The sequence below is a fragment of the Brassica napus genome, chromosome A9 (genome assembly GCF_020379485.1).
Source record: "Brassica napus cultivar Da-Ae chromosome A9, Da-Ae, whole genome shotgun sequence".
In the NCBI taxonomy this organism is placed as follows: domain Eukaryota; kingdom Viridiplantae; phylum Streptophyta; class Magnoliopsida; order Brassicales; family Brassicaceae; genus Brassica; species Brassica napus.
Window position 1 is genome coordinate 13,574,499 of NC_063442.1, and position 20,057 is coordinate 13,594,555.

Below are 20,057 nucleotides of genomic sequence, written 5' to 3' on the forward strand. Positions count from 1 at the left end.
TCTCTTATATTTTGTGTTCTTTCAATACTCTGCTGCGACTGAAAATGGCCGAACAGAATCATACTATTGAGCCATATACTGTATGTAAATGTTAGACAAAAGAAACTTCATTCTAAATGTTGCTCTGTTTGGTGATCTCACTGTGAGGTTATTATTTTTAGCAATTCCCATTGGAATATACCATCTGTTAACAAATCACATTCACATTCAATCATCAAATCAATCAAAATTCCCAAAATTCAATCCAAATCTAACAGACCCACAAATGGAAAAATGAACTTTTAAGCCACACAATTCATAAAGAGTTAGATTATCCGATTTATAGATCAATAACAAATTATTACTACTGATAAATGTGACTGTGAGTTTGTGCGTAGAGGGAAACCAGATATCTGACGCAACTAAAAGAAAACCCATCATACACGTCGAAATGATGTTATGGCTAGAGAAATGTTTTTTGTCTTCTAGATAATTAATTGACTACTTGACTTTTGAAAAGTCTTTGTAGTTTCCTTTTCGAGGTTAAGTTAAAAAGGCACAAGGCAAAAACATGTTTGATTTTGTAATTTGTTCTTCTCTTGGTATTCCTTCTCTGCAAAATATGAGAAGCATGAGACTCTTTCTTTTACTTTCTTTCACTGCGCTAATGTTAGTTGAAGCATACAAGTTTAATGATGAAACTGATAAGCAAGCACTGCTCGAGTTCAAGTCTAAAGTATCTGAAGGAAGAAGATCTGTCTTGTCCTCATGGAACAATTCATCCCCTCTCTGCAACTGGACAGGGGTTAAATGTGGCCGGAAACACAAAAGGGTTACTGGTTTGGACCTGGGAGGGCTGCAATTGGGTGGGACGATATCACCATCTATTGGTAATCTTTCGTTTCTCACATCACTTAATCTTGAAAATAACTCTTTTGGTGGAACCATCCCTCAAGAAGTGGGAAACTTGTTTAGAATTCAACACTTGCTTATGTCGTTAAATTTTCTGGAAGGAGGGATTCCAACAAGTCTTTATAACTGCTCTAGATTGTTCGAGTTTGAATTATTTTCAAATTCTTTTACACAAGATGTTCCTTCAGAGCTAGGTTCACTGACCAAACTTGCTTATTTAGAACTTGGTAAAAACAACCTAAAAGGAAAGATCCCTGCATCTCTAGGAAACTTGACATCCCTCAAGTATCTTAGCTTTGGAAGTAACTATATCAAAGGAGGAATCCCTAATGATATATCTCGATTGACCCAAGTACTGTATCTTGATTTATCTATGAACCACTTTTCTGGTGTTTTTCCTCCTGGAATTTACAATTTGTCATTACTTGAGTCTTTCAACATCTTTGGTAATGGTTTCTCTGGGAGCTTAAGGCCTGATTTTGGTAATTTACTACCAAACATTCGAGAGTTGTATGTGGGAAGTAATCATCTCACGGGACTCATTCCAACAACACTTCCCAATATCTCAAACCTTCAAATGTTGGGAATGGAATTTAATAGTCTCACAGGAAGTATTCCTTCCAGCTTTGGAAACGTACAATATTTGCAAACCTTAGAACTTAATAATAATTCTTTGGGAAGCTACTCAGCTGGAGATCTTGATTTTCTTGGTGCTTTAACCAACTGCACGCAACTAGATGTCTTAACTGTGTCAGAAAATGTGCTTGGGGGTATCTTGCCTACCTCTATTGCCAATATCTCCATATATGTTACGGAATTAAGCCTTGGGTGGAATCTCATCTCTGGAAGCATTCCGCATGACATTGGTAATATAATCAACTTACAAACACTTTTGTTGGCAAATAATCTACTGTCAGGAAGACTCCCAGCCTCTCTTGGGAAACTTTCAAATCTAGGCCTATTAAGTGTCTCTTCAAATAGAATGTCTGGAGAGATACCCTTTTCTATAGGAAATATCACCCGGTTAGAAAAACTTTATTTGGACAAGAATAGTTTTGAAGGAACCATTCCTCCGAGTCTTGGGAATTGTAGCTATATGCTTCGTTTAAGGATGGATCATAACACGTTGACTGGAACTATACCTCGAGAGATTATGCAAATTTCACCTCTTGTTTTTCTAACCATGTCAAACAATTATTTGACTGGCTCTTTACCAAAAGATGTTGGAAGCCTTGAACATCTTGGTACACTGTCTGTTGCATATAATAAATTATCAGGGGAACTGCCACAGACTTTGGGGAAGTGTCTCTTGATGGAACAACTTTATCTGCAAGTGAATTCTTTTGATGGAACCATTCCAGACATAAGTGGGTTGGTGGGTGTTAAAGAGGTTGATTTCTCCAACAATAATCTCTCCGGAAGTATACCAAGATATTTGGCAAACTTTAACTCGTTGGAGCATCTCAATCTATCTATTAACAACTTTGAGGGAAAAGTGCCAACAGAAGGAAAGTTCAAGAATGCTACTATTGTTTCAGTATTTGGAAACAAAAACCTATGTGGAGGCGTCTTGGAATTGAAACTAAGTTCATGCTTATCACAAGAACTTGAGAAAAGGGCGAAACACTCATCTCTTTCAAAAAAAGTTGTGATTGGAGTATGCATAGGTGGATCTATATTTATAATATTGTTCATAGCTTCAGTTTCTCTTTGTTGGTTCAAAAACAGAAAGAAGAACAAAACAAATGCAGCAACTCCGTCCACCTTTGGGATTTTCCTTGAACAAATAAGCTATGGAGATCTTCGAAACGCAACAGATGGTTTCTCTTCAAGTAGTTTGATTGGGTCAGGCAGCTTTGGTGCAGTGTTTAAAGCATTGCTTCCAGCACAAAACAAGGTTGTTGCAGTGAAAGTTTTAAACATGCAGCGACGTGGAGCAATGAAGAGCTTTATGGCAGAATGTGAATCCTTGAAAGACGTAAGGCATCGTAATCTTGTGAAACTGTTGACAGCTTGTTCAAGTATTGATTACCAAGGAAATCAATTCAGAGCTCTGATCTATGAGTTCATGCCAAATGGAAGCTTGGATATGTGGTTGCATCCGGAAGAAGTGGAAGAGATTCATAGGCCATCAAGAAATTTGACACTTCTTGAAAGGCTTCGCATAGCGATAGATGTTGCTTCTGTTCTGGATTATCTTCATGTTCATTGTCATGAAGCTATAGTTCATTGTGATCTTAAGCCAAGCAACGTCCTTCTAGACAATGATCTAACTGCGCATGTTAGTGACTTTGGTCTAGCTCGGATCCTCCTTAAATTGGACCAGGAATACTTTCTCAATCAACTCAGCTCTGCTGGAGTCAGAGGAACCATCGGCTATGCTGCACCAGGTAAAACTATTCCATGTCTGTAATGTTTTAATTATTAAAAAATATTATAAATTCCTTGATTGCTATTATTTTTGATTATATGAATTATGGTACAGAATATGGACTAGGAGGGCAGATATCAACACACGGAGATGTGTATAGCTTTGGGATTCTTGTTCTGGAAATGTTCAGTGGGAAACGACCAACCAATGAGGTGTTCGGAGAAAACTTTACCCTATGTAGCTATGTCAAATCTGCATTGCCAGAGCGAGTATTGGAAGTTGCAGATGAATTTATTCTTCACAGCGGCCTTAGAATCGGCTTCCCTGCAGCCAAGTGCTTGACACTGGTTTTTGAGGTGGGACTGAGGTGTTGTGAAGAATCTCCAATGAGCCGGTTGGCAATGAGTGAGGCTGTAAAAGAATTGATCTCAATCAGAGAGAGTTTCTTCAGATCCAGAAGAAGAGCTGGGCGTTGAGGTGTTTGTCCTTCCCTCCACAAACTTGAAGACTTATTTGATATAATTGTCTTATGCATATTATGCTTGAAGGTTTTGAATGTATGCTATCTTGCTGTGTAATTTGCTGACAGTGGACGAATGTTGTTTGACAAGTTTTTTTTTTTTTTAAATTTCTTGCATTTCACATTCAGCTGTGTTTCAAAATACAAAGTAAAGAACCGTATTTTTACAACAAAGGCCGAGACATTCTCTTAAATACAGATAAGAACCATCTCAAGACCAATATATTCGTGGTTACATGATTACAATAACAACCAAAATAAACAAAAACAAAAAGTAAATAAAAATTATTTACTCATTTGCCATAATAGTGTTAAGACTTGGCTTCTTGTATCTCCTAAGAAGCAAAGAAGAGCAAACTACACTAACCGAAGAGAGTGCCATGCATGCTCCGGCGGCCCATGGCGGCAGTTGCACTCGCAAAAGCGGGAAGAACACTCCTGCTGCTATCGGGATCGACACTACGTTGTAAGCCATGGCGAAAACGTAATTCATTCGGATTCTTGTTAAAGTTTTCCTTGAGAGATCGATGGCTATAATAACATCTTCCAAGTTGTTTCTCATCAGAACGTAATCCGCTGCTTCTATCGCTACATCAGTCCCCGCACCGATTGCCATTCCCACGTCAGCAGCGGCTAGAGCCGGCGAGTCATTGATTCCATCTCCAACCATCCCCACCGTGCTTCCGTCTTTTTGCAGTGAACGGACCACTTCTGCTTTCCCTGCTGGCATTACTTCCGCTCTCACGTCTTCGATACCAACCTACTCATGCCACATACAAAAAAAAAAGCTAACCGAGATATAAAACTACAATAACCAAACCAAACAGGAGCCAACCCACAAAGAAATGAAATGATTCTAACCTCTTTAGCCACTGCTCTTGCTGTTCTCCAGTTATCACCGGTAACCATTATGGATCGAACGCCCATTCTACGGAGAAGCTCCACGACCATAGGGGCTTCTCTCTTTAGTGGATCAGCGATTCCCATCACGCCAACTAGTTCGCTGTTATAGGCTACAATAACTCCCGTCCTTGCGCTTTCTTCAAGCTCCCCAACAAACTTGTCAACGTGGTCGGGGATGGTTATGGAGTTCTCCGACATAAGTTTACGGTTTCCCACCTAACCCAAGAAAAAATATTTTCTTTCAGTTAATTAACACATAAACAAAAGCAAAAGAATTTGAGCTCTTAGTCATGTACCTACATCTTATAGGACTTGGTCCAAACCATATATTATATCAACTTTTTTTTTTGGTGTTCCAGAAAAGGAAGTTGATATGATATATGGTTTAGACCAGTCCCATAAGATGTACATGACTAAAAGCTCAAAACCCTCCTACGCGTTAAAGAAAAAAATATCTCTATTAATCCAAACCAGAATCATCCTGTTGTTGACTAAGCACTGAATCCCTTTTCCGGGAAGAGCAGAGAAATCTGATGTATCGAGTAACCATCCAGAGTTTTGAGACTCTCTGCCGTCTTCAGCTGATTCATCAGTGGAGTGGAACTGGCTAGCGTAGTCCACTATAGCTTTTGCCAAGGGATGTTCACTGCTAGCCTAAGGAAATCAAGAGACACAAGTGAAATGATGTTAAATTGTTAATGAATAAAAGTCTCACGTAGTTGACGATGAAATTAACTATTCACTGAGAAACTAAGAAGCTAGTAAAGAAGATTTAACTTACCTCAGCAGAAGCAACAAGTGTAAGGAATTCTCCACGGTCCATCTCTGAGAACACTTTTGCGGTTGTAACGGTAGCTTTCCCTTGAGTTAAAGTGCCTGTTTTGTCAAAGATTATATATTTCAGTTTGTGAGCTTTCTCCAATGCATCACCTCCTTTGATCAGTACACCATTGGTTGCACCAACTCCTGTTGCCACCATAACAGCGGTGGGTGTTGCCAAGCCAAGTGCACAAGGACAAGCAATTACGACAACAGATATTGAGAACATAAGCGAGAACACAAAGTGAGTTCCGTTTTCCGGTATCCATTCTTCTGGGTAACCTCCAACAGCTCCAGCAATTGACCTACAAAATCATTTGATTCTAGAAATGAGAACAAACTAAGAGAGATTGGTAAAAGCTAAGGTACTGAATCTCACCATCCCACTAAGGTGATCAACGACAAAGTAACCACTACCGGAACAAAGATACTTGCAACCTACACATGAGAAAGACATAATATATTTTATGCTTGTTAATAATTATATCACAAACTAACAGATGACACAACTACTCACATAATCTGCAAATTGCTGGATAGGAGCTTTAGACATTTGTGCCGTCTCGACCAAACTTATGATCTGGCTTAGAACTGCATCAGATCCCACTTTTGTAGCTTTAATGTGAAGAGCACCATGCGTGTTAATAGTACCTCCGATTACTGGTGAACCAACCTCTTTAGAAACAGGAACTGATTCACCAGTCACCATACTTTCATTGACGTAACTTGAGCCCCACACAACAACACCATCTGCAGGGATCTTTCCACCAGGAACAACTTTTAATGAATCACCAGGCTGAATCAGCAATGCATCTATCTCCCTTTCCCCTACAAACTTCTCTCCTATAAAATAGAAGAAATAAATGGAAATAAACATTAAAAAGTTAAATACTAAGTAAAGATAGGATTAGGACACGTAAATACTACCTTTGCCTTCAATTAGTAAAACCGCTGTTGCTGGAGTAAGTTGTACTAGTTTCTTCATAGCATCTGAAGTTTTCCCCTTTGCAAGAGATTCCAGATACTTTCCAAGTAAGACAAATGTAATCAACATAGCGCTTGCGTCAAAGTACGTTGGTGACCAAAACCCAGTGACCGCACCATATAAAAGAGCCCCAACAGAGTAGAAGTATGACGCGGACGTGCCCAGAGCGACCAGCACATCCATGTTAGTTGAACCATTTCGAAGAGCTCTCCATGCAGCAACGTAGAAGCGCTTACCAATAACAAACTGAATAATACTTACCAAGCCCCATTTAAACCAATCACTCATCATGAAAGGTCCACATCTCCATACCAGTACGTTATTCAAAGCAGCAATGTAGGGGCAGATTACTTGGATACAGAAGAGAGGAATCTGGATCAAAAAAAAATTGTATTAAATGACATAAGATAACAGATTTAAGACCAGTAAATTCCCGGACCGGCTCTAAGATTTTGGGTCCATAAACATTTACTAAAAACTTTAATAAAAAAAATTATATAATTTAGAGGGTTATATCTATGTATATAAAATTTAAAATAAGTGGATGTTTTACTAAATTTTTGTCCAAATCCGGTCTTAGTGAATGCATCATAAATGGTGTGTCCATTAGCATATAAAAAACTCACAGCAAGAGAAAGACTGCAGATAAAACGACGAAACATTTTCGAAGCCTCTCCAGTATCTTTGGAAGTCAACCTTTCATAAGGGCTCATGACACGCAACTTGAACTTCCCGTAACCTTCTCCTTCAATATCATCAACCAACGTTCTCGAATTCACAACTTCCGGATCAAACACCACATCAAGCTCTCCTGATAAACTGTCAACGCGAAACTGTCTAACCCCGTTCAATCTGGTAAGTATACCTTCAAGAACCTGAGCGTCAAGCTCGTTTAGCACACCATCAACTCTTAAAAGGAGTTTGTCCTGCTGATTGCTCTGCACAAGGGACCCCTCGAAGCCAGCATCTTCGATCGCGGTTATAATATCATCTTTGTTGATTAGGTTAGGATCGTACTCAACTTCTCCTAACGATGTAGCTAAAGCAACCACTGCTCTTTTAACGCCAGGAAGGTCTTTTAGAATGCCTTCAACTGAGTTAACACAAGCTGCGCATGTCATGCCTCCAATAGTAAACTGTCCCACTAAAGTTGTCTTCGTCCCGGCAGTAACAGGATCTGCTAGAATCTCTGCCTCAAATCCGGCATCCTCTATAGCCTCTTTAATGTCCTCTTCCTACAACAGAAAAATAAATAAAGATGAAATCGTCGAGAAATAAACAAAAATGAAAACTATTAATTAAAAGAATAGGCATGGGCTTCAGGTTGTTGGAGTTTGGATTGAGTTTTTGGGTTTTTGGATTTCGGATTTAGTCTCTAAGCCTTTTCGGATTATGTATATGTTCAGGTCAGATTTGGTTAAATTTAGTTAGATGTTATACTTCAGTAAAATATATATATTGGTTCTAATTTTTTATGAGCTCGGTTAATAATACTTATTTTCTGATATTTTTAAATAAACTATCAAAATAATATTAAACTAAGTATTTAAATTATTTATTTAGAATTTGAATTTTTCGTATACTAGTTCAAATATTTCGATTTGCTATTTTAAGTTTTTCTAATATTCGAGTGTTTTGAATGTCCCCTTTCAACTTTGAGTTGGGTTCAATAATATCCATATCCGAAATACCTTCTTACAAAATCTATTAATGTATTTTATAGATCTCAAATACGAAGTTAGGTTCAGGGTTCTGTTTGGATTTTGGGTTCACTTAAAAAGTGTTCATGCCTAAGAATGGAAACGATTAATATTTTTTTTTGACAAGAACTAAAACAATTAATTAAAAAGAGAGAAACCTTGATTAAATTAGGGTCGAAAACGACGTCGGCCCTGTTCTGTAGTAAAGCGACAGAGGCTTTGAAGACACCATTAACGCTCATCAAAGCTCCTTCGACGGCATTAGAACAAGCAGCACAAGTCATACCGGTTATTCCGACCTGAATCTTCTTCAAAACGGAATCTCCGCTTCCACCCTCTATCTTACTCAGAAAATGAGCGTTCTCTTCGTCGTCATCATAGGAATCAAGAAGACGAACTCCCTCCATCTCTTCGTTCTCCGCATCCGAAGAACCAAGGCTGTGTCCGGTGATCCGTGTAAGCTGTATATCTCGTCTACTCGGCGCCATTTTTACGTTTGTGAGATTCCGACGTCAAGCAGACGGAGAAAATGGATCAAATTGATGAAGAAGGTGAAAGAGGAGAGAACTTCTTCCACGATTGATGTTTGAATTTCTGAGACTCATTTGTTTTCTTTTAAAGTATAAAAAAAATAGTATTACTTTTTTGTGAGATGGAGAAAAAAAACAATCTATTTTTTTACTGGCAGAATCTATTTACCCAAGTGATATATATAGGATACCTTTTTGGTTTCGAGGAAAAATAAGGAAAATGAAGTGACGCACTCTACGATTGGGCTAAGACGGCTTTAATGTTTACATACCATTCTTATGATATATTCATAACTTTTGAACTATATATTATCACGAGAAGAGGACATCCTATTTTGTTATTATAAATGAATTCAGGTTATATGACTATGGAGTAATCATAGTTTCGTAAAAGCCGGATAAAACGAAGTTAATCTGATTTTATTTGTTTTATAGGATTAATTTGAGTTATTTACTTCGTATGGACAATTGATGAATGATGATGACTTGCACAACTTTGGGAGGTTTCTCACATGAGCGAATGTTTTAATTGTGGAAACGTGTAGTTGACGGCAACCCTAAACTAAACGCAAACAATGAGAAGAAAAGTGAAGTCGTTGAATCTGGCCAGAGGTAATTTTGTAATTCTGAGACCAATGATATTTAGTTGAACATAACTTCAGCCGGACTAAGGAGAGTTGGTTAGTGTTTGGGTGTCAATTTCTAAAGCATTTTAAATGTCAGAAGAGAATGGAACTTGCTAGACTGTTCAGAGTCTTTCAAACTTCTTTTCCCATAATGAATGCATCGTCCACCCTGTCTGTAGAAAATCCAGAGCAATACAACTGACGACTGATTGATATCGGTATTTAATAGTTCGGTAAGGCATACATGGCCAATATTAAGACGATTTTCTAACTGAAGCATTCTACAATCTACATTTTCTGGTATTACACAATCCAAACAAACCAGTTAGATCATTATAAAATAAGCTTCGTCATTCTCTTACACATGTTTTACAATCGAGAAGAATTTAAAAAGATAAAAATGGTAAAAGTCCCAGTACATATACTGCTTCTTCACTGAGTTGCGTCATACCTACAAAACTTAATAGCCATTTAGTACCCACTTTGATCGCAAGGACCTAAACAAAGCAACACTGGTATATTTTCAATTGTAGACTTCAATCGTCACCTGGAGAAATATCAATCACCATCTTTATGGATTCTTCATTATCTTCTTGTTCTGTGTCGGTGTTTGGAGTTTCAGCCTCTGTGGGCTCACATTGCTTGTTTGAGGCATTCTCAGACTGTTGGTTCTCTTGCTTCACGTCCAAATGCTTATCGTCTGAATGAATCATAAGTTGATCAGCCTCATTTTTCTCACAAGTTTCTAAATCTGAGTCTCCATCCTCGTTGGTAGATTTAGGTTCAGAGATTTTGTGCTCTGGCGATACAGATCTTGACGTACCAGTGACTTCCTCTAGACTTGGCTTTGGTACTTCAGATGGTTCTGCTGCTACCACATAATCTTCTTGAGGAGCTTGAACTCTGATTGGCTCGGAGGAAGATGGTTCTGTGATGTTTAGGTTCTGATGTGGCAAATTGGCTTGAGAGGACCCAGAAGGTTCACCTGACAGCGATGGTGGAAGCAAAGGAGGAGTTGGTGGATTGCCTTGAGAGCTGCTTTCTGCTACATTGTGGCTGCTACTAGCAATGCCTGTAGTCATTTGGCTTGATGGACGTGATTTACGTTTCTTTTTCTTTCTCAGACTGTGTCTTGGATCTCTTGGAACAGGAGGTGGCGGCTCTGGTATCACAAACGGTGGAATGGTAGTAGAATCTTTACCATATAAAACTCGGACTGATTGAGCTATAGCTGAGACGGTTGGAGGTAAGGTGGGTGGTTCAGGTGACTTTGCAGCGGGAACAGTCACAGCATCCCGTAACCAATGAGGTAACTTGTTCTCTGAAGAGCTAGTACCTCCCAATACGTCTTTCCCCATCGGATTGGAGAGATTCATCACTCGGTTTGGATCAAGGAGAGATGGATTGGCTGATCTTCCCAAGAACACATTGTTGCTTGAATCAAGCATTGGAGGTAACTGCATATCTAGAAACAAAGGCAGTTTTCCGCGCTTAATGGCATCACGTCTTTCATCAGTTCTCTGTGTGTTTAAGGAGCTTAAACTATCCAAACCCAGCGAACCTAAGTTTCCCATTCCAAGAGAGTTGAGTGGAAAAGGCTTGTCACTGGGAGTATTTGATGGTCCAGCAGAAGGATCACCAGAAAGGTCCAGAGGAGGAAAAGGCTCACTTCGCAATCCCAAGTGATTAGAGGACTCAAACAACGGAAGGGTAGATGCTAGATCGTTGAATCCGAGCTTTATGTCTGTGAGGTGGGACTGGAACCTTGGAGGAGTAGCATATTTAGTTCCATGTAAAGCCCGGTTCATTATACCTTGAGGAAGACCAGGAAACAAGGGAGTTTTGGTGGACTTATCTGTCCTGCTTGACTTAGATGGAAGAGAAGAAAGACTATCCAAGAATTTACGTTGCTCTTCTTCCCACCTCGCTGCCAAGTACTCTGGAGATTTGAATTTGGAAAATTTTAGCCTTGGATCTCTGAGAATTGTCTCCCAGTTTCCATACCCATGTCTGCGAATCCCAATCCAGAGAGAATCTAGTTCATCCTCGGACCATGCGTCTACTCTTGTTTTCTTTTTCTGCAAGTGCCCAAGTCCAGAGCCTGTTCTCAGCATTATGTTCTCAAGAACCTTTCGATGGTTCTCCGGAATAGATGAAAGAGCTGATGAAAACTGATCCAAACCCAGAGGCGGTAACTCCTCTTGTTGGCTGAACACAGGTGGGTCCACAGGAGGGACTTTCATATTTGGTAGAAACGGCATCGGTGGCATGGAAAATAGGTCTTGCATAGAATGACCACTTCCTTCAAATCTTTTCCTCAGAGAAAGATTAGCCATGATTTCCTGATGCGAAGTTCCCATGTTTCTCTGCTGAAATGGAAATCGAGGAAGCAGCTTATCATCAAATGGTAGGTTAAGTAGCGGAAACTTCTCCTGGAACTCAGCCAAAGCAGCACCAGAACTTCGGGGACGCTCAAAATCCCCTGACGGAGGAAACTGCAATGTGCATATAAGATTTAACACAGATATAAGTATACGTTTATTTTTTATGCGTGTGTGTATGGGAAGTAGATGTGTTAGGAGGTAGAGGAGAGAGGGAAATACCGGACGAACTGGAAGCCAACCATCCATATTACTAAGAGGCTGCTGAGAAGGTTCCTCCTTTACATTATGTGGTTTTAGATTACCCATAGAAGGCTCCTGGTTGTTTACTTCCCTCTCAACCGAACCCGATCTTTGGGGTAGACTGAAAGGAAAATGAGGTCCTGGTATGGTCCTGTTCTGTCTACTACTTGGACGAGAATAATTTCTCCGGGAGGGTTCTGGTTGCGTAAAATTAGGAGCACACAGTCCAAGAACCGGCAGGTTGTTTGGGGGTAAAGATGGTGGACATTCTGCGCCATTAAGATGTTGACTTGGAAGATCTGGTGTAGGATCTGAAGAACCGTCTAGCCTTAGCGGTCTGGATTTTCTTTTCTGTGCATCACATTGTTGGCTATCGTCCACGTCCATCATTACAGGGCTTTCTTCGTCTTGATTAGCTGCTTCAGTTACCTGATCCACATTGCCATTAGGAATTGAGTCTTCAACAGCATTCCTTTTTGCAAGCCGATTTTTTTGCCTTTCTCGCAGCTTTGTGCTGTTTTGCAGAAAACAAAGATACCGTTATTCCAGATCTTGAAAAAAAGCATGAAAAGGAGTTACAGAGCAGCAACTTAATATGAAAAATCCAATATCCTCTAAACAAATTATACGCAAATTGATACTGCTACAGAATCTTATTTCATCTTCCCATCAGGAGAAATCAGAATCTCAGTCTATGCAAAAAAATATCTGGAAAGGAGGCATGATTTTATCTAAAACTTGCAAATGGAGCAAAATTTTACAATTCACTATTATCAACCTAGCAAATGGCAAACAACCAATAGATTTAGAACTTAAACTTACAACTTGTCTTTTAGGGCTCGGCCTGCAGGTGTATATTCCTTTTTAAGTTCTGGTTCTTTCTCATCTTCACCGCCATCCTGCAATAGTTATATGATAGGAAAACTAGTAACTGACATGGCAAAGGTATTCATAGCCACAAAAAGATGCTCTTGTCTGTAGAGTAAAACCGTTACCTCGACTACAGCTCCACTGGTATTTGGGGCATATGCTTCCCTGTATGAAACAGCCTTTCTCAAACGTTTTCCTCTACCAAGCGTTGCTTCTTCCTCGCTCTGATATCTCTTCCATCTATAAGTACAATTGTCAGTATGAAAATCAGCAAATAAGTAATAACAAGTAGTGAAAGCAAGAACATAAGCTGCGAATTTCGTTTAGACTGAAGCAAATAAACATAGGCAAGTAGCTGAACTAAGAGTAAGAGGGAAGCCGAACCTCATACGCAGAAGCCTGTCCCAGTCATTTTCTTCCGTAAAAGTAACTACATCATCATCTTTCCTTTCTGAACTATGTTCATCAGTATCATCAGCCACCAGAGGAGGTGATTCGGCTCCAACTTGTTCTTCAGCTGTTTCCTCATTCCATTCCACAGGCTGATTAAGAAGAAATATATAAACCATCGACAACAGAAGCAATATAATTATCATTGTGGACAAAAAACATAATAACGAATTCAACTATGTATCTTAAAGCAACCAAAAGTATTCTTCAGGTAAAACAATGGTCATTTCAGTTAATAAGCTACCAATTTCAGATGGAATTTTTTCTGCAACATGAGCACAAAATTCAAAAGAAAATCTTGCATCTAGAAACCATATTATAGCAGTGCATATGAACATGTCATTTAGCAAGACAAAACATGATTTCTCACCTTTACGGAGCCGAGCATATCATTCTCCAACTCGGTATCAGCGCCATCTGTGGAGGGTGATTGAATATTTGTCCGATCAAGCAGCTTCATTATTGCAGTCTCGTCCCAAACAATCTTCCCATTTCCATCTGTACATTTGTCCTGGTAAACATCTCCGAGGCCACCACCCTTTTTCCGGCTCTTGCTTTCTAAATCCATGATTACATCTAAGTTGCCATTACTTTCAGATGTATCTTTCTTGTTCGCACCAGCAGAGTCATTGAAAAGTTCTTCAGTCCCCCAGCGCAGGATATCTTCAAATTCCTTCTGAGATCCGGACTTGTTTACAAATAGCTGATCGAGCATCAATTTCTTCTTGGCCAGCTGCAGAATACGCTCTTCTACACTGGCACGGACGACAAGTCTATAAACCAGAAGTTGTTTGGATTGTCCAATTCGATGAGCTCTATTCATGGCTTGAATATCAGCATGGGGGTTGAAATCAGAGTCATAGATAATGACAGTATCAGCTGTCGCCAGATTGATACCAAGACCACATGCACGTGTAGATAACAGAAAAACAAACCGATTTTTGTCTTGGTTGAAACGTGCAATAGCTGCTTGACGATCAGCAACAGCAACAGAACCATCCACCCTTTCAAATGTTTTAGGCCCAAATTCTACATTCAAGTAGTCCTCCAGAATGTCTAAAAGCTTTGTCATCTGTGAAAATATCAGAACTCTGTGGCCTTCCTTATGAAGCACCTTGAGCATGGAGTGCAACAGAGTCAACTTAGCTGATGCTTTTATTCTCATATCATGAAGAAACTCCAAAGACCCAGACTCAGGCTCCGTGCCTGGTATCAGATATGGGTGATTGCACACCTTTCTCAACTGCATCACTATGTTCAACATTGATTGTTGTGCTACCCCTTTCCCGATATTTCGTAGTATCTGATAGTTCTTAGTTAACATTGCACGATAATATTCAGCCTGGATTGATGACAACTCAACAGGGACCATCCTCTCTGTCTTTGGAGGAATATTCTGCATGGCATCTTTTTTAAGCCGTCGAAGCATATGAGGAGCAACAAGTTTCTTCAGTTCCTCTACTTTCTCAGCACTTGTCAGATCATGAAACTTCTCCTCAAAAGAAGACAAAGAAGGGAATGAAGATGGTTGCAAGAAGTTGAGCAGATTATACATCTCACCAATGTTATTTTGAAGAGGGGTCCCAGTCAAAAGTACACGGTGTTGAAAAGAGAATGTGTTGAGCAAGCTAAACAGCTTACTTTCTGAATTCTTTAGACGATGCCCTTCATCAACCACAAGAACTTCCCATGGAACTCCACGCAAATGAGATGAGTCGGCCAGAACCATTTCATAAGTAGTTAAGAGGACATTAAATTTGTAGGGCTTCATCTTCTTGGTCGTCTCAGTAGAGCTCTTAGCATGCCACTCAAACTCTCGAATTATGGCTCTGGCTTTTGCGCCACCGTGATATTCCACAACATTAAGGAGTGGAGCCCAAAGAGAAAACTCGGATAGCCAGTTCGGCATTGTTGAAAGTGGAACCAAAACCAAACAAGGTCTTGCAACTCCAAATTCAAAATAAAGTGAGGAGAGAAACGCACTGGCGGACACTGTTTTTCCAAGCCCCATCTCATCAGCAAGTATTACATTTTTCGATTTATGCCAGCATCTACGCAACCAATTCAGGGCCTCAAGCTGATGCGGAAATAGGGCGCCTCCCCTGAGTTCTGAAGGCTGTTCTGTGAGGGTAATGACTTCACTTTGCTGACCTTCACCTCTTGTCCTTGGGGAAATACCCTTACTTATATCCCTTTCCAATGTCTTCCGCTCATACTTCTGAAAGAGATCCATCAAATGGGGTGATTCCTTAATAATAGGCTCCTCCAAGCTCTCCCATGTGCATTCATCATAAGCTAGACCAGTCCATTTTACATAAGCTTCTTGATGACCTTCTTTTGAAACCCGGAGAGCAATTATTCGCTGAGGCTGCTTCCATTTATCTTCACAGATATTTATAACAGCTGTTCCGTACTTTGATTTGTAGTTTTCTAGTTTTCTTCTAGCGAGACTTTTGAGGTCCGCCTCAGAAATCCAACTGTTATGGATATTAGATTTTCCCACCCATTTAACAAGAAACTCATATGAAACAGTTTCTCCAATAAGATCTGCAGCTTTAGCGGCAACAGGCTCCTCAACTTCTTCCCCTGCCACAGGGATCTTTCCCCCCATTTCGTGATGTGCATCAACAGAGACAGGTGCTTCACTAGCTTTTTTATCTTCATTATCCACATGTCTACTAACTGTGGCATCAAAAGTGTCTTCTGAAACCATATCTTCTTTCTCATCAACCAAACACTCAGTACCTACAGCAGATTCATCCATATCTCTATCCTTCAGACGTGAATTTCTGGAACTTTTACCTGTCTCAGAAGAGGAATCTGTTCTGTCCTCGGTAACCACTGTATCAGCATTAGTATCTTTCACTGTGCTATCTCGCTGGTCATTATCTTGTAAATTATCAGAACATAAGTCATCTGAAAGAGCACCATACAGCGAGGTCTTATTAGGATCTTGGACTCGGCATCCTAAAACACGATCCACCTGATAGGAACCACAAACAAAAAGAAATCAATATTAACAACCATGAGTAACACAGCAAGAAAATTTCTGATGGCAGTGACACAAGGATTGATTACCTGTAGATTTGTAGGAGGAATAGAGTTTTTGACATCCAAATAACTAGAAGATTTATCTGCGTCACGTATTGCACGACGTTCCTCCTTGGAAAGCTTCTGCATTATTAACACATATAATTGGATAAGAACATATACTAAATGAAAAAGATGATACAAGATCAACTGCGAAAAAAATGTAGCCAATAAGACAATTAAACAAGGTTCGTTAGATATCTCAACTGTATTTAAAATTGCTTTTAAGAATCCTAATGAATATACGACAAACTATTTCCAGTTGAAAAGAGATGGGCATGGAGACTAAAAAATATACAGATGTTAAAAAATGTTAAGCAGAACAAAAATGTCACGCTGATTAATAAGAAACTAGAATAATTATTCACAAGAGCACAATCTCCAGGACAGAACAGGAACATTATGTGCAGTATTGACCCAAGATACACTAATGCACAAGATATTCAACATTAAATACAGAAGGTCAGACAACAATTCTGAATTCGTAAACTTTATTAACGATATCTGATCTACGATCTCTAAAAATGTGATATCTTTTATGCTACAACACACTAGAGACAAACGCGTGGATGCAACATTTTAAGGTTTAATATATTCCCCAATATAAACACAGAAAGAATGTCTACAGAACGTACGATAATTAAGAAAACATACCTTCACTTTCTCTGGTACTTCCACCTTGGACTGAGTTTTGGACAAAGATTTTAAAGTCACTCGATTTTTCTTTTTCTTCTTCTTCTTCGAAGACTCCGATGTTTTGGTTTTCGGAGAACCCACTTTGGACAAACTTTTCTTTGTACGTTTCTTGTCAGCCTTGCACTCTTTAACAGTTTCCCCATCATTAGGTTCACGCTTCCGTTTTTTCCTTTTACCTTTTCCAGTCTCTGCTTCACCAATCGTATCGTTTACCACCATCTCACTGCAAGCATGTGGAACTCTCTCCACGGGTGCTTCATGACTTTTTCCGGTATTTGATAGTTTAGATTCGGGGAGATCTTCGGAGGAGGGCGGATATGCAGTGGGTATGACAGGTGAATCGGGTTGGTCATCCGCAGATACATGACCAAGCTCAGCAGAACACCCATCCATCACTTCCTTTCCTATGGATTTGCTCTCCCCAGCCGAAATACTTTTTCCTTTCTCTGAAGATGGTTCTCCAGAAACAAGAGAACTGCAATATATCTGTGAAGCTCTCTCGCTCTTTGGCCTGTCTTGTGAATTTCTTTTCGAGGTTTTTGTTCTTGCCCGCTTTGAAATGGCATCTAGACGTGTGGTAGGCTTTAGCGCACCGCTGTCTGGAGAACACTTTGGGCAGATCCACTTGCCATTTGGAATCCGCTAGAGGGAAAGAGATAAGGAGTAAGATAAGTTTTCCCAATTTGAGTATAGCGAATCTACGTCTACCATTCCGGAATGACAAATATACAGAAGGAAAATAGCTTTACCTTAAGAGGAGGAGTGAGGCAATCGGTATGATAGGTCCGAGGACAACTATCACAGCACAGCAAATCACCACCAAGGTCACAGATCACACATTCAAAATAATTCTGTAACCAGCAAAAAAAAAAGGAAGTCATTACTAGAACAACAAGCATATATAAAATACAGAGAAAATCTGAAACAAAACACTAGTAAGGGAAAATGAGGTTACCCCGTCATGTCCCTTCCTTTTAGAGGAATTTCCTTCAGGAGTCAAATCAACGCTAGGCTGCTGATTAGTTAGCTTATCAGAAGAAGTGTGTTCCGGAGAACCAAAAGCCAAAGAATTATTTTCAGGAAGGGACTGTCCCTTTCTTTTCGAGGTCCGTTCAGGAGTTGGACCAGCCTTAAGCTGATGCTTAGTTGGTTTATCAGGAGAATCAATAGCCGCCGCAGAAGAATCCTCTTTTTGGTCTAACGAATCCAGAATAGACGGAAGCTTTCTTCGTTTCTGCTTCATGACCCAATCTCTATCAAGCATTTCACTGCCAGAATCTGTCATATTCTACCTGTGGTTTCATAGCATCTGCCTCACATAGTAATGGACAGACCTTCATGAAGAACTTTGCTTCCACACTATAATTACAAAGAAAAAAAAACAAAAATGTTAGTCTAAGATCAAGAGAGAGAGAGACTGAAACAAAAAAATAGTGCCAAGGTAAAACAGAGTATCACTCAAATTAGTATTCATATAAAATGAAAAATGAAGAGCTGAACTCTTTCCTGATTCAAAAGGTTGTGCACATCAAACAGAAATAAAGAAGCTAAGAAAACTAAATGATATACGCACTAAACACGTTAGTGGTAGATTATAACATTATTTAACATACTCAATTACAACGGGTCATCATTAAAGATCGAAAACACAAACCTAGTAACGAATCTAAACATAGTTAAACGACTTGATCCCTCACTACTCAAAATGGCAATCACATTAAAGAGATCAAGCCAACCAAAATCACTGGAGAAAAAAAAGGTGAAGCAAAGCAAGTCACGAGCATCCTACGACACACATTGGCACAAACCAAAAGGGTTCATTGATGATAAACCCCAATTAAACCATAACCTCAGCAAATCAACATCGGAAAAATCACGGAATTGAAATCAACGACGAGGAGAAAAGAGCTTACGAATCTCGAATCGGGGGTGATAAGAAGTTAATTCAGATGATCGAAGGGCGACGGAAGCTAGGGATTGAGGTCGCGGAGAGGAAAGGGGGCGCTTCTAGGGCACGGCCTCGACAATAGAGAGAGAGAGAGAGAGAGAGAGGTTGCGATACGAAAGGAAAGGAAAGATAGAGACGCGACACGCGAAACGATAAATAAGTAGAGAGAGAGAGAAAGTCTAGAGAGAGAGAGAGGAAGGGGGGCCACATGATTCGGATTCGCCGGGCTCATAGGGGAACGGACTCTGACATGGCACGCACCTCACACGAGACACAACCGGAGACCTCACTGTCACCTATCTACACGCCACGTGTCCCTCTCTCTCTTTTTTTTTTTCTCTTTTGCTTTCTTCGTCCGTGTTTTGGTGTCACTACTGTGCAATCGGGTCCAAGTGAGCCAGCCATGGATCATTCTTTCCTTTACTTTTTTCAAAGTTGTTCACTAGAGATCTTCGGTTTCTACTTTTGATGTTTTAGTGTTTTTAAACTGTTTTTCGGTTTGTAGCTTGTTTATAGTTAAATTCGTTTTTTAGATACGACGAGCTTTATCTTTTATATATTGATTACATTACTTTTTAATTAAATAATGTTCAAAATGAAATCTTCTGTTTTTAATACGCCGCCGAAAACCATTCCCTAGAATCATTTTAACTAGAATTCAAAAAAAAATCGTTGGTAAATTTTTTCCGTTATCGTCTTTATTCTGGAAATAAAAAGAGTTAATGACAAATGTAAAATGGACCATCAGGTTTTTTGGGCTGCTTAGGTTACCTGTGTTGACCGTCATTTGGGACCCATTTTGAGGCCTTTGAAAGTTAGAACTGTCATATAAAATCTTTTTTCTTATAAATATACAGTGATTTTTACTTTGTTGGAGAAAAAACTAATTTTATTCGAACTGGGTGTTCTGTTTTGCATCTTGAGTATGAAAACTTATGACATAGTTTGATAGTCCAGTTGGTCGTTTTGTGATAATTAATTATAATAATATTTCACATATAAGTATAATTAGTTTTTTCTCTTTTGGTTATTTC

General features: G+C 39.5%; 3 protein-coding genes across 4 annotated transcripts; 1 reads left to right on the forward strand and 2 right to left on the reverse strand.

The window, feature by feature from the left end:
- The first annotated feature begins 550 nt into the window (after nt 1-550).
- LOC106366688 (probable LRR receptor-like serine/threonine-protein kinase At3g47570) lies at nt 551-3,870 on the forward strand. Its single transcript, XM_048740629.1, has 2 exons — nt 551-3,281; nt 3,377-3,870. Exons 1-2 carry the CDS (start codon nt 551-553, stop codon nt 3,736-3,738), a joined length of 3,093 nt encoding a protein of 1,030 aa, XP_048596586.1. The 3' UTR covers nt 3,739-3,870.
- Nucleotides 3,871-3,912: 42 nt separating this feature from the next.
- On the reverse strand, nt 3,913-8,940 carry LOC106366690 (copper-transporting ATPase RAN1-like). The gene is made up of 9 exons (XM_013806352.3): nt 8,348-8,940; nt 7,116-7,724; nt 6,432-6,861; nt 6,022-6,347; nt 5,884-5,942; nt 5,467-5,809; nt 5,157-5,339; nt 4,644-4,901; nt 3,913-4,542 (listed from the first exon to the last, which is right to left on the reverse strand). The coding sequence occupies exons 1-9, from the start codon at nt 8,675-8,677 to the stop codon at nt 4,072-4,074; spliced, it is 3,009 nt and encodes a 1,002-aa protein (XP_013661806.2). The 5' UTR covers nt 8,678-8,940; the 3' UTR covers nt 3,913-4,071.
- A 716-nt stretch (nt 8,941-9,656) lies between these two features.
- Nucleotides 9,657-19,393, reverse strand: LOC106366687 (protein CHROMATIN REMODELING 4). 2 transcript variants are annotated; one of them, XM_013806349.3, is made up of 11 exons: nt 18,989-19,393; nt 18,031-18,434; nt 17,825-17,926; nt 17,034-17,717; nt 16,368-16,463; nt 13,660-16,272; nt 13,224-13,381; nt 12,965-13,079; nt 12,792-12,868; nt 11,949-12,483; nt 9,657-11,840 (listed from the first exon to the last, which is right to left on the reverse strand). In XM_013806349.3, the coding sequence occupies exons 2-11, from the start codon at nt 18,358-18,360 to the stop codon at nt 9,882-9,884; spliced, it is 6,669 nt and encodes a 2,222-aa protein (XP_013661803.2). In that variant the 5' UTR covers nt 18,361-18,434; nt 18,989-19,393; the 3' UTR covers nt 9,657-9,881. The 2 variants fall into 2 exon arrangements, with proteins under 2 accessions (XP_013661803.2, XP_013661804.2); XM_013806350.3 differs by having other exon boundaries at nt 17,034-17,714; nt 18,989-19,369.
- Between the last annotated feature and the right edge of the window lie 664 nt (nt 19,394-20,057).

Coding starts and splice junctions, on each gene's coding strand:
- LOC106366688 (XM_048740629.1), top strand. CDS start 551: ATGTTTGATTTTGTAATTTGTTCTTCTCTTGGTATTCCTTCTCTGCAA. Junction 3,282..3,376: donor CATCGGCTATGCTGCACCAG/GTAAAACTATTC, acceptor ATTATGGTACAG/AATATGGACTAGGAGGGCAG.
- LOC106366690 (XM_013806352.3), bottom strand. CDS start 8,677: ATGGCGCCGAGTAGACGAGATATACAGCTTACACGGATCACCGGACAC. Junction 4,902..5,156: donor TCAACAACAGGATGATTCTG/GTTTGGATTAAT, acceptor TTCTTGGGTTAG/GTGGGAAACCGTAAACTTAT. Junction 4,543..4,643: donor CAAGAGCAGTGGCTAAAGAG/GTTAGAATCATT, acceptor TGGCATGAGTAG/GTTGGTATCGAAGACGTGAG.
- LOC106366687 (XM_013806349.3), bottom strand. CDS start 18,360: ATGACAGATTCTGGCAGTGAAATGCTTGATAGAGATTGGGTCATGAAG. Junction 17,927..18,030: donor AAAGGAAGGGACATGACGGG/GTAACCTCATTT, acceptor TGCTGGTTACAG/AATTATTTTGAATGTGTGAT. Junction 13,080..13,223: donor GACAGGCTTCTGCGTATGAG/GTTCGGCTTCCC, acceptor TTGTACTTATAG/ATGGAAGAGATATCAGAGCG.